The 13,247-nt window shown below is 35.6% G+C and overlaps 1 protein-coding gene across 2 annotated transcripts in view; it reads right to left on the reverse strand.

Annotated features, from left to right (window-relative positions):
* NEK7 (NIMA related kinase 7) overlaps positions 1-13,247 on the reverse strand; it is a 160,562-nt gene that overhangs the window by 12,837 nt on the left and 134,478 nt on the right. For both annotated transcript variants that reach the window (XM_070501372.1, XM_044762682.2), the window contains 2 exons: positions 12,216-12,310; positions 7,980-8,093 (listed from right to left, as the gene is read on the reverse strand). In XM_070501372.1, coding sequence (XP_070357473.1) covers positions 7,980-8,093; positions 12,216-12,310 — 209 coding nt within the window. The remainder of the gene's footprint in view (positions 1-7,979; positions 8,094-12,215; positions 12,311-13,247) is intronic.

The following is a 13,247-nucleotide window of genomic DNA, read 5'->3' on the forward strand; positions in this document are numbered from 1 at the left end:
TCTTAAGCTTTCTATCAGAAAGTCAGACATTAAATAATCAAAATGAAATAATTATCTTAGAGATCTCTCTCAACGTTAATCTTGTAATTTTAAAAAAGCTCCTGTAAACCTCTGGAAGAAAGGAAGTTACTTTAAAACTCCTTAACATTTATCCAATACTTTGTGATGATCCTAAGTACTACATTATTAACCATGTTCAAGGAAAACATATGTTCACATGATAACTTTAAGAATTTTATATATATTCGTATATGTCAGGCTTCGGCATCTAAAAATATTACTAGGCTATCACTTGCTCAAAAAATTTGTGTGTGTGTTTGAACTGAAGGAATTAGCTTTCCATTTATTATTTGATATTACAGAAATAATTCCAAATCAGTAGATATTACAACATTAATAAAAGTGAACAGGTGCAAGTAAAGAAACATTTCATGGTTTAGGTCATCTCAAAAAATTTATTTAGTTTGCATTATTTTACATGTTTGTAAAAACGTGTACTTCGGGTTTTTTCCCAATTTGTTTTTATATATTAAGCTAAACTTAAGGCAAAAATAAAGGTCTGAACATGCAAAAGCCTTTAGAAAATCAAAGAAGAAACTGTTTAATTCAGATGCTTAAGGGAAATTTAAAAGCAACACAGAAAGATTTAAACGAGAAAAAGCATATAAAGTAAAAAACAAAATGGATTCTAACATTTCTAAAGGATTACGAAATCATAAATTACATGAATTAATGAGTATTTGTTTTCAATGAAGTGGAGAAAATAGTAATGTATTTTGATCTATATATTTCTAAAGAACCATCAAAGCATATAGGTTGCAACCAGAAATACTAAAAAGAAGAGAGCGTTAACAGTCATTGTCGTGAGGGCGATAACCCAATTACGCATCAAGTGCCGTCACGTACAGGTAATAACAATAGGGCTCTTTGTGTGTGATAGCTTTAGGTCACTAACACAACTCTCAACAGAACAATAAAGACTGGTGCTATTGGTACTGCTTCTTGTACACCCCCATCTTAATCCCTCTGAGACCAATTACGTTAGATCATGCTCCCAGATAGACCCAATTTCCATCTACCCAAGGACATATTTTAGCACCCCAAAGTGGGTCTAATGCATTAAAGCACACCATATTTCGGAGCTTTAGATATTTATACAGAATGATTAGGCATCTGCAACTTGTACACCCAAGTGTCACTAGTGAGTGACTCGGGGGGAGACGGAAGCAGGGAAAGAAAGCCATCTCGCACAGAGAGGAGGTAATGTAATGTCTATATGACACAACTGAAGATCACTCAGTGTCTTTTGAAAACTGTGATAGTCTTACAGAAAGTTACATGGTTTTATAGGATCCCACAGGATGTGTGGAATATAGGGCACCGTTTTGGATTCGCGTCTTCAAGGAGCAAGTCCCCAGTGTCACTTCAGAAGCATAAGTGAACAGAGGGCCTGCTTAAATATATTTTTTTAAATAAAAATGGAACATTCAAAGCTTAAAGATCCCACCTTATACGGAAGCAACTTTAAGATGGTCAATTGATATTACAAACGAGAATAGCTAACTTACTAAAACCATTTTTAGGAAGGAAAATCAAAATGTTACAGTGTTTGAGGTCACATTCAACATTAAGTTTATTTCAATAAATAATGGCACAGTTATAAATTATACTTAATGTTATGCATCTCTTTCTACATTTTAAAGTAAAACATTCTCATCTCACTTACCATCGGATCTTATAAGATCATAAGGACTACGGAAATATTTGTGAAAACAGATTTACCTCCAAACATTATTTGTGCTTTATATTATAATGTCCCTCCTTTAAATATACTTGGCACAGTGTATTAGGAAAAATCTTCCAGCACCAATTTAAATAACATTGGTCAACTTCCACTAACAACTCCAGAGAATTTATACAGTTCTATTAAAATCTGTGAATCTAGCAACTATGAATAATACAACTATTTAGACTGCTTAAATGAATAAAAAAGTTTTATAAACCAAGTGTAACTTTAAAAAATGCAAAAATAATCTGTGCCTGACACTCTCATCTTGGTTTTTTTCTTATTTACATAAAGTAGCTCTTTTATGAGCCAAAACAAAGGTCATGTTTTTTTTGTTACTGGCTCAACTTTCTTAAAAAGCTTCTTTAAGCATATTCTGAATTTAAATATGAACAGCAGTTATTTATAAATGTTAGGTATTAAAAATCAGTTATAGTTTTTAAAGCTTTCATTATTTTCCTTTCCTTAAGGGTTACCATTTGGAAAATAAGTATTAGTAAAATTATGACAAACTATAACATCTTTTGGTTTAGCATATTACACATCAACACATCTGATATCTTACATGAAATGTAGGTAGTAATTTTTACATACTGTAATAAGTAAAGATAATTCCAACCCTTCCGCAGACAGTGTCTTCATTCTTTCCTTTCAACACTACAGGCCCTGGAGTCCTCAAAGGGCAGGAGGGTTCTGAGCATACGCCTGATGGGGTCTGCCCTGGACCACGGCATCCTGCTAGGCCAGGAGATTCCAGATAAACACGGTGTGTGAGAGGGTAAGAAGAGAGACGAGAAAGATGAAGAACTGGCAAGTCCGAGGGTAGAAATCAGGAAAGGCTCACTCACGCAGCACCTGGGAGTTTTCTTCGGGTGGTATAGGTCTTGCAGCCCAGCAGTGGCATGTGAGAGGTGGAGGCGCCTGGAGTCTAGTATCTGCTCTAATACTGTCTGGGTCTCTATTTGCTCATTTGCCAAATGGGAATAATGCTATTACCTTTATTTCTTTAACAGGAAAGTTGTTATACGGATTAAAGAAAAGTGGTGATTTTCAAAGCTGAAAAAACTCACTATTCCAATTTTATTTAAAGCCATGTAAATACATTCATACTCTGTAATAACCTATAAATATATAAAAATCAGTTTAGTCAACTAAAAATTTATTGTTTTGTTATTTATATATAATCAAGCATAGAAAAAGCATTGTGCTTTTTAATCCTTATATTTTAAATACTCTGGAAAAATCAATACTTTTCTTGTCTCAATAATGAAAATGATGCTAGAAATTGTTATACATTTGAGTGAAGCAATAGGAAAGACACCATATACCGTCAGGTTGCACAGCTAAATTACTCCTGGGAAGGTCAAAAGAAGGAGAAAACCCTTCCTCTGGCTTTCATTTCTCTAACTTAAAAAAAATAAAATAAAAAATAAAGGCAGGGCCATTGAATAACGAAAGGGAGGTTCAAGTAAAAAAGGTTTATTACCACTTACGAGGTGAAAGTTTATGAGATTTCATTCATCTTCCATTAGCTCTTTGATTGGATGTGACCTTATAGGTTGATATTTTAAAGGCTAATTGTATATTTCAGAAATAGTCCCATTAATGAATTTTTAATAAAAACAGATACTTTTCTATCTGTGGGCTGGAGGCAGAAAGTCACAAAATAAATATAATGTATAACAGAGAGGCATTAAATAACGTGAAAACTAATTAATGGTTTAATAATTCTAATTCCAAAATTGTATTTTGCTTTCTTCATCTATAAAAAGAACAAAACCTACTAAATTAACAAGTTTTCAAAAATATAACTGAAGATAAGCACAAACATTGGGTCCTATGAAAGTCTTTCTTCTTTACAATAAATTTAAAATTACTGCCAGATACCCACCTGCCACAGCAATCAGTTCAGATGCACAAGCTCCACTGCAGTAACATCCACCTCATTAGAAGCTTTAACCGTCTCACCGAGGTTTCACTGGCACTTAAATTTCTTGTTCACTCAAAGCATTGTTTTTGAATCCTCAATTTAATTTCTCCCTCCTCTATTTTCTCAAACCAAGAACACCCTTATGCTCCCTACTTGTGCCATTTTTCACTTTCATCTGAAAACCCTTTACTCAACTCTTCAGAACTTCCTTCCAAATGTATCTGCTCAAACCTAAAATGAAGAGAAATCTGCCGAAAGCAACCATTCAGGCACAATTCTATTCAACCTTTCTTGTGTCTTCTCTATTTAAACTAGGAAATTATTTATTTATTTATTTTTGCTGAGAAAGATTCGCCCTGAACTAACAGCCACGCCGATCCTCCTCTATTTTTCAGTATGTGGGCCACCAGCACAGCATGGCTGCTAACAGAGTGGTGTAGGTCCACACCCAGGAACCGAACCCGGGCCGCCGAAGGAGTGCGCCAAACTTATCCACTAGGCCACTGGGGCTGACCCTAAACCATGAATTTTTAATAATAAACTGAAAGTATTTAAAGAGACAAAAATCTCTATTCTACATGATTTTAATGCTCAGATTTTCAATACAATACGTTGGTTAAAAAGAACTCACTCAGAATAGAGTCCTATTTTACACTTTCTAAACAATTATCACTATAACTACTACTTTAACTTAGCGTCTCAGGACATAATTTAGTGAACAACAGTGAAAACGCATAATTTTGATGACCACTCCAGTGTCTCTCAAGGAAACACTGAGATTGAGGGGGAAAAATCCATTTGTCTTATTTCCCAGTAAACGGACACTGGACAGTCCAGAAATGATGCTGCTTGCTTCTAAGAATGTAAAAATCATAAAGCAGGTAACATCAGTAAAAGGAACTATCATAGCTTCTGGCCTGTCTTTTGAGTAACTTTCTGCCTTACCGATAGAGAGCTCTTTGAGAAGTTTCTCTCACTGGTTCAATTGTCATTTATTGGTTCACTCATTCTTTTTTTTATTTATTCCTTTAATCTCACTCTTTCCCTCCATCACTCCCTCAATGAATCAATCAATTAATCACTGTATCTTTTACTGTGCTGGGCCATAGAGACACTGGGATCAAACACAGGTACTGCTCCTCAGGAGCAGGAGCTGGAGAGTCTGGAGGGGAGCAACGTGTAGGAAGAAACAACCAGCACTCGGTGTGATGCCAAGGGAGGGAGTACAGGAGGGGAGAAGGGAGAGGGCAGCCAGGTAGGAGATGACGTCTATGCTTTGGTTTAAAGAGACTGAGTTTGCCTGCTAAAGAACCAGGGAAAGCATACTTCAGAAAGAGGAAACAGAACCCACAAACACACAGAAATTCATGGAACTTCTAGGAGAACCTGAATGGGTAGAGTTAGGGAAAAAAGAGAGTCCTCTGTGATCAATAAGTCTTGAGAGAAGCCCAGATCAGATGATGAGGGGCCCTTGGAATCATAATTCCCTGTACCTAATAAATGTTCAATAAATGTGTGCTTCACTGATGTTAATTTCATAATCACCAACAATACCAAGTTTAACTAAATCTAAGAGATTTCTAAGAGCAATTTGTTTTCCCAAACGATACTACTTTTGGTTTTTGATGCTTAAGTGCATCTATGTTTTAGAATATAAGAAATTTTTTAAAAATCCCAAACTTTTAAACTCTGAGTTCTTCTAAATGGAATGACTATATCTAGAAATAAATATCATAGAGTTCCTTAGGATACCCATTGGTCGAGGCTGGTGTGCAGGCATGGCTACTATTCTCATGAAACGTTCCTTCAAACCCTCCTTGGGCAGCACCCTTAAAAATTCAGCAGTAGCTAAACCAATATGACAAGCTTTCAAATAGACATTTGGTGGGAAATTAATTTGCTTAAAATTTTCATTTTTCAGACACTTATATAGAGTCTGTTATTGTTTCAGCTATAAAATCGACTCTTATTGAGTCTTTTAATTAAAAGTTCCCTGTTTAAAAACTTAATACTTCACTTTTCATTGTTTCCTATATTTTGCCATGCTAAAAAGTCAAATGGCAATTTGGACTTTTAAAAGACCTAAAAAGCCTACTATATAAAGAAATATTTAAGGTACCGTTAACGTATGGCAGCACCAAAACTGTTTGGGTTTTTTGCTACCATAAGTTCTGTATCATTATACTTAAAGAGAGAAATATTTATTAGCGCATCTGCATTTCAAAGCTCTGGTTCTGAGAACTTTCCCACATAAACGAACGGATTAAAGTAACATTATTAGTCTGTATTTGTGTATCTCATTTCTTTAGTAGGAATTAATTTCCGCGTTTACCTAGACATGACCGCTTTCTACTTTACCACAGCATAACAACAGATTTCAGCAATATGAGGAATCGTACTGTCTTTTTTGAAAAGTGCACCCTGTAACGTGTTTTGCTTATATCTCCTTTCGAAACTGGGAACTGTATGGAGTGAAGTAAGAAGTGGAATCTGTTTTCCTTTCCCAACTCCAAGACCTTCTATCTGGGCCAGACTTTGATATCTGCCCCTTGGCTGAGGATCCGCGGATCCGACTTCACACTCAGTTGCAGTGAGTAGCCCTGCAGGCAGGCCGACTTCAACGAACCACTAGTGGTATCATCATTAAAATCCTGCTGAAGGTCACCATGGCAACCGCCTGCTGAGGCTTCACTGCTGCACTCGGCATCTCCTAATCAGCTACCATGTGAAATGCAAATGCAGACAGTCTGAAAATTAGTCAAGAAGAATAGGGGATGAGGATGCAGATATGTGAAATATTCATGCGCTTCATGGAAAAAAGAAGACAGCATGAATGACACAACAAAGAACGGCCCCTGACATTCTTGCTATCATTTTGCATTATTGTTCACACCCTACTGTATTTCCAGGCCTATGGTTCTGAAGGTGGTTTTGTGAAATGCCATATTTATATTCCACACCCAAAATAGTAATTAAAAATGGCTAACGTGATAGCATTAACATCAAATAAAGATAATACTTCTAAATTATCATTACTGTCTTGGAAGAGTTTATTCTAATTACCTGAATACAAACGCTATGAAACACAAAGCCAGCCATCATTGATTATCAGTATCAAAACCACTAGAGAAAAAGGTACTTATAACATTCTAGGGCCACAAATGCTTTACATATGGAAAAATTCTTTAGAGATATAATTCAAGTTACACTGACTCAATTTTCCTTATATAAAACTAAAACCGATTGCTATTCACTTCAAAATAGAAAGAGCGACAAGACTACCTAATGAGTGAACATTACCATTGTTTTGTATTTTTCCTTTCCTCCTTTCCAGGTTCCTTGGGCAAAAGACTCTCTTGCTCATGGGAAGGCAAGATGTCTAGCTCTAGACAGTGTTTTCTCCGGGTAGATCCCCAATGACCTTTCCAAAGAGTTATGTGAAATAGTTAACCTGAAACACTGCTTTTCTGCATATCTTCTGCTTAAATACTGGCAAAATCATGACATATTAGGTTAAAATGGGAGATGTCTTTTGTTCAATGAAAAACTGGACGCTGGGTAAAGCCAAAACAATTTATCTCAGTGGGTTCCCAAAGCAAGAAAGGATTTCAGACTTAGATCTTAATAAGGTAAAGTCTTCCAAAATTTTTAAACCCATCCCATATGCTTTTTAACATGTCTACAATGATAACCTCAACACATTTCCCCATAGGAATTTGATTTCAGCAGTGAGGTGGTGACAGGACAGGTATTGTCAAAGGAGGGAGGGTAAAGCTGAAAGAATAAGGCTGAGAAAGATGTGGCTAAGAGATGTATGTTTCAATTTCTGGAAAACATAAACAGGAGGGAAGCTCTGCCAAAAAAAGAAAGTTCTGATTGTTTGCTGGTCTGCGGCTGTGAGCATGAGGAGCTGTGCTATTAGGAAGGGCGAGCGGACATGCTGATGACCTGGAGCCTGCGTCTGAGCACTAACTCTGCCCTTCGCGTCTTCAGTGTGCTGTGAAGGCAGCTACTGCTCCTATCACACCTAGGAAGTGGCCAATTTCACACCACATGCTGCGTTGTGTTCCACTTCACATTACGAATTGCAGAGTCAACTCTTTCAACAGCAAGTCTCCATAAGAATGAAAACAGAAGGAAAAGTGCTATTCCTGTCACCTATACTCATCATTCATATTTCTGGATAAAGGAAAATTTCTTAATAAAATGCAAACATTAGCCAAATGAACAACAGAGGAACACATGGGCTGAAAGATGACTTACTTCCTCTGAATAGTGATCTGAAGGGAGTGGTGGGTAGTCGCACTGCTCTATCTTCTTACACAGCGAGTACAAGTTCATCTTGTCACCGTAGAAAGGACTCTGTAGCGCGGCCATCTGTAAAATGCTCCCAATGAAACTGATATAGTTACAGGGCAACCTTAAAGGCGATTTCATCAAGTATTTTACACTGGGGTAGAAAATAATTACAAATATTTTAAGTCAAGTTATCTGGGCATTTTGGTTTTTACGACTATCCTTTTCTGAGAATTATTTAGCAAGTTCTAAAAATCTTACTTCAGTTTTTGGTTATTTTTTTCAATATTTAAAATTCCCTGAAAGGGAGAAATGGTTGGCATATAACTTTTTATTTATATACATATGCAACGTAAAACAATATTTAAGAAAAAGAACATCAAGTAACTCTTTGTAAATATAATGCCATAAAAACTAGTATTTCTCATGATGAAACAGACGTCAACGCTACATATCAACCATGTAATGTTCAAAATAAACAAGAGTAAAACTGAAGTTAAAACTGAATTGTAATCTAGCAATGGTTTCGGGAGTAGAATGCATAGTATTTCACCTTGCATAATAGTCTCTGTAGAGAAAGGTTATTTCAAGAGAAAAAAAAAGTCTTCTCAATCTGAACGTTATAAGTGATCCTCAAGTAGTTTACAACGAATTAGAACTTCTTCTCTTTTGATAATGTCTCAGAAATACTCAATACGTTCAAAAGCTTTAGGAGTCAAAGCCGCTACTTCAAGGCATCCAAATGAGGTTTGTATGTGGGGAAAAAAACGACTGGAAGAATGAACAACTTTAAAAAAGACATTATGGAATTTAAATTTATTTTAAGACAAGGTTCTAACTTGACATTTAAAGTGCAAGCAAGTACTGTGGTGAGCAGGGGTACAAACTAAAAATTCAATTGAAAATGTTCGCACCCTGTTCAGAACCTTCTAAATCCTTGAACCGCGGCAGCGAGGATACAACACGAGGTGCGAGGCTGCCCTGAAGTCAGTCACCCTTTTCTACATGTGCTAATAAGTTTGATTTTGGAAGGACAATGTGTACATTCCCCAGACAGGCAGAGTGTGTGTGAAACACGCTAGTCCATGCTGAGCTACTCAGCGAGCGTCAGCGGGGACAGGACAGGCTGAAAATGGCTCTCATCTGTCTTCTGGTGCTCCAGACAGGGCTTTAACTCCTTCGGAGCCCGAACGGGGAGGGCCAGCCCTGGAAACCAACCGGCCCAGCAGCCCAACAGATCTGCACCTGGCCGATGCTTCACAGGAAACCTACACAAACCGGCATGAAAGCACCGTAGGAAGAGTTCTGCCACACGAAGAGAAAAAGGTAAAAAACAATGTGAATGTCCCTAAACACACAAAACCTCCACATCTGAGAGGAAATTTCTACAAGAGGAGATAACAAGAATAACCTCTTTTCTTGTTTAAAATGCAAGGACGCTTTATGATAAAATAGAATATTAAAAATGTCACCTTAAAAAATATTCTGTATATGCAAACTATAGTCTCTCCATGTTTGCAAAAACCCTAAGTTAATGTACACATATTCATTACCATACGCCAGGAGTTCATTACGGGACTTTTGTCTCAAGACTGCAGAGTGTTAAAAAAAAAAAATCCGAACGTCCCCTAAGGAGTTAAACAGGAATAGTATATTTTCATGCATCTCCTGCTTTGACAGATGAAAAATGTCAACTGTCCTGTTTTTATTTTCAAGCTTTTGCACTATTCATCTGGTTCATTAGTGCATCTCGATGCTGCCCCTGACAGCTGCTCGCCCTCTCCTCCCAGCAGCTGAATTTTTCAGGCTAATTTGATCCTCCACACTGAGGCGATCGCTAGGATGATTGACTTGCTCCCTGACCTCCAGGGTCTGACTTCCCTGATTAGTATTCTGGGGGTGTCGGAGGGACGAAAGCCCACTGTCTGTCTGCGGGGCTGGTGGCAGCTCCTTTTTTTTTTGAACTGTAAGCCACCAACCTACAACCCTGTAAGGATGCGATTGCGGCGCCGAACAATAAAAGGAAATGTGTAAAACCTACTTTTCCATGTAAAGGTCCATGTAGCAAAAGCACAGCATCTTGATTTTAATTAGGAAAGTCTACTTTGTTGCATATCAATTAAAACCGTACCGCTAGTTTTTTTTTTTTTTTTGAGGTTTCAGGAATATTTGAAAGTCTAATCTTCTGAGTTTAAAATACATTTTCAAAAAAAGGTTTCCCTACTCCTTCATTGTTAACAATAAAATTCTTAGTGGGATACAATACAAAATATCTATGTGATGTTATGGCCAATTTTTTAAGGCTAAATTACTGGGTATTTCTAGTAACGTTATATTAAAACATAACTGGAAGGAGATACAACATAAATGTAAGTTAAATTTTTAGAACAATTTTGGTTTTTCTAAATGACTTGCATGGAGGAACTGAGAAAATGCATTGAGAGGAGAACTAATGTTAACATAATAAATGCTTTAATTCAAAAGCATCCACACAACACCTAAAATTCATGGATGGAGGCGCGTCCAAAGCAGAAATTTTTATTTGGTGGTCATTTTAAGTACACATAAAAATGGGGCACTGCCTTTCAAAAGGCAGAGCCAGAACGTGAGGAATGATTTCAGTTTTGACATGAGAGTCTGCTGGTCCTAGAAGAATTACGCAAACTTCCCAAAAAAACACTTATTATCTCAAGTGAACTTCTTCCTTTTCATTGCTAAATTTAATCTCATTAGTAGAACGCAACTGGCTGTTTACTTTCAGGTGTTTAAAGGGAAAACGCTGCTTTGATAATATTAGACGGTGGCCTGAAGGAATCCCAGGTTCCCTAAACAGGTACAAAATATTTTAAAATGTATAAAGTGACTTTTAAACACTACAGTGACTTAATCAAATCAGTTCTTTTCAACATTGTACCAAATTATTGACAGAATATAATAGAGGGAACATAAATCTCCTGTAATCTCATGAGCATACATAAAAACATATATTCTGTTATGTCACTAATTCATAATTTTTCACAATAAAAATTATCCTAAGGATGTCATTTAAGAACATTTAAAAATCCTTTCTTTTTAAGTGGTCTTGAATCACCTTCGCAGGAAGAACAAAACAAATATTCTCAGGTTCCTTAAATTAAGGAAATTTGAATCAGCAATCAGTGAAATAATAAAGATTGTGACACACATTAAAAAAATCCTTCTGATGCTCTCCTCTCAAGTAATGGTGGAGCAATTAGAATAGACGATGTCATCATGTATTCCATTTAAATCAGGAGAACAAGAGACACAAAATACAGAGTAAAAACTATATTGGTTTCTATCCATCCACTTTAGATTTCTTTTGTACATATTAAAATATGAAAACGATTCCAGGTATTGCTTTCCTTCATTTTATTTTATTAAAAGAATTACTTAGATGTAAACTATTTTTTAATGAACAGCTTTGACTCAAATACTATATTCCTAGGAAAATTACCACTCGATTAAAAAATAAAATTATAGAAGTCACTCGCTTGAGTGCTCTTTGATACCATTATTCTATAACATGGACATAAAATGTGCTCATAATACACTTTCCTCTCCACATCCAAATCACTGCACTGCAATATTTGCTGGAGGATCTACCTATATGCTATCATCTTCCCTTGCTAAATATCACCAGAAGAGGACAGAGAGTATTTCACTGCACTTTACCAATACAAATTCTTACTCATGGAGACTAACTTAAATGACAATGTGAAGAATTATCTGTTCACATACCATCCTTAAAGCTGAATTACTCGATGTAAAAGTGAAAAAAAATTTTGATAAAGATATTTCCCATGCTTTCATATTTTAACCATTCCATTATACCTCTCCTGCTATGCATGCATAAAAAGGTTTTTTAATAGATGTTCAAATGCATATTTTTGTAAATAAGATATGTAGGAAAACATTATATTAACATAAAAAAACATTTTAAAAATAAAATTCTCATCCAAAGGAAACAATTCAAAAATATACTAGGGGAAGTAAATGTGTAGGAATGTGTAGTCACTAAATTCCATTATAAAAACAATTACTAAGTCAGTGAATTAACTCTTCATAATTAAAAGGCTAATTCTTAAACATCATCCAGAAAAAATAAGTATATACTATAAAGATAGGGGAAACACTACAGTGAGTGGCAATACATCACTATATGGACTTTATCAAATTACCTACCTCATACAGCAGACAGCCAAGGGACCAGATGTCAGATTTGAAGTTATATCCATTTTCATGTATTCTCTCGGGAGACATGTAATAAGGTGTACCCACTGCAAAAAAACAAACCAAATAAAATAAGAGGAGGATAAAAATGAAGATGCAGCTGTGGTAAGAAGTGACACACAAAATTCTGGGTTAAAAAATGTCACTAAAATAATTCATTAGGATCAGAAAATTGTTTTTGAGAATACCCAAAACTTTTAAATTACCCCTTTACTCCCTAACCCTTACACAGCACATTGACATCTATCCTGGATTAAAAAGGGTATGTGTGTAGGGGGGGTAAATTTTATTTCCTCTTGATCAATTCAAGGAGAATCTAGGAAGCATAATTAAAGGGAAAAAAAGAATTCTAATAAGAAAATCTACTTAAGTGGCTCACACTGCTTTCATTTCTTTAGTTTTTTGAACACGGCTTGCATATCCCAAATAATTAAGTGTGATAATATAATAATTCATTCAAAAATAAATAGCTAATATGTAACAATTGAGTCGAGTGTGTATAAATCAGTCATACTAACTTTTACAGAAACATCTCTTAGAACATTGTTGTGACTCTTAAAATTACAAACGATATTATCGTTGACCTTCAGTACCTTACTCCCACTTTACAAAGAATATCAAAACGTTATATAAGAACATGTGAAAAGTCACTGACATCTCCAGAAAAACATTGAGATTGCTACTACTGAGACCTTTTAAAGACAAGATACTCTCGATAATTTGGGGGTTTGTTTGATTTGATGTGTGAATACTTTTTCCTCTTTTTTTATGGCCATTTTAGGAAACGCTAACATAGTAAATGCTCATATAATAAATTAATATTTATTAAACATTTAAAAATAAGCAAGACGCATACATTGTATTTTGAAGGGTAAAAACATTTAAGTGACTTGCGAAGTGAATATCTTAAATTTTAAGCTTAGATGGTTATTATTTCACCATTATTAGCCTAAGGCTTTTTGCCAAATAGAAAAACTGTGAGAA

The sequence above is a fragment of the Equus asinus genome, chromosome 30 (genome assembly GCF_041296235.1).
Source record: "Equus asinus isolate D_3611 breed Donkey chromosome 30, EquAss-T2T_v2, whole genome shotgun sequence".
Taxonomy (NCBI): domain Eukaryota; kingdom Metazoa; phylum Chordata; class Mammalia; order Perissodactyla; family Equidae; genus Equus; species Equus asinus.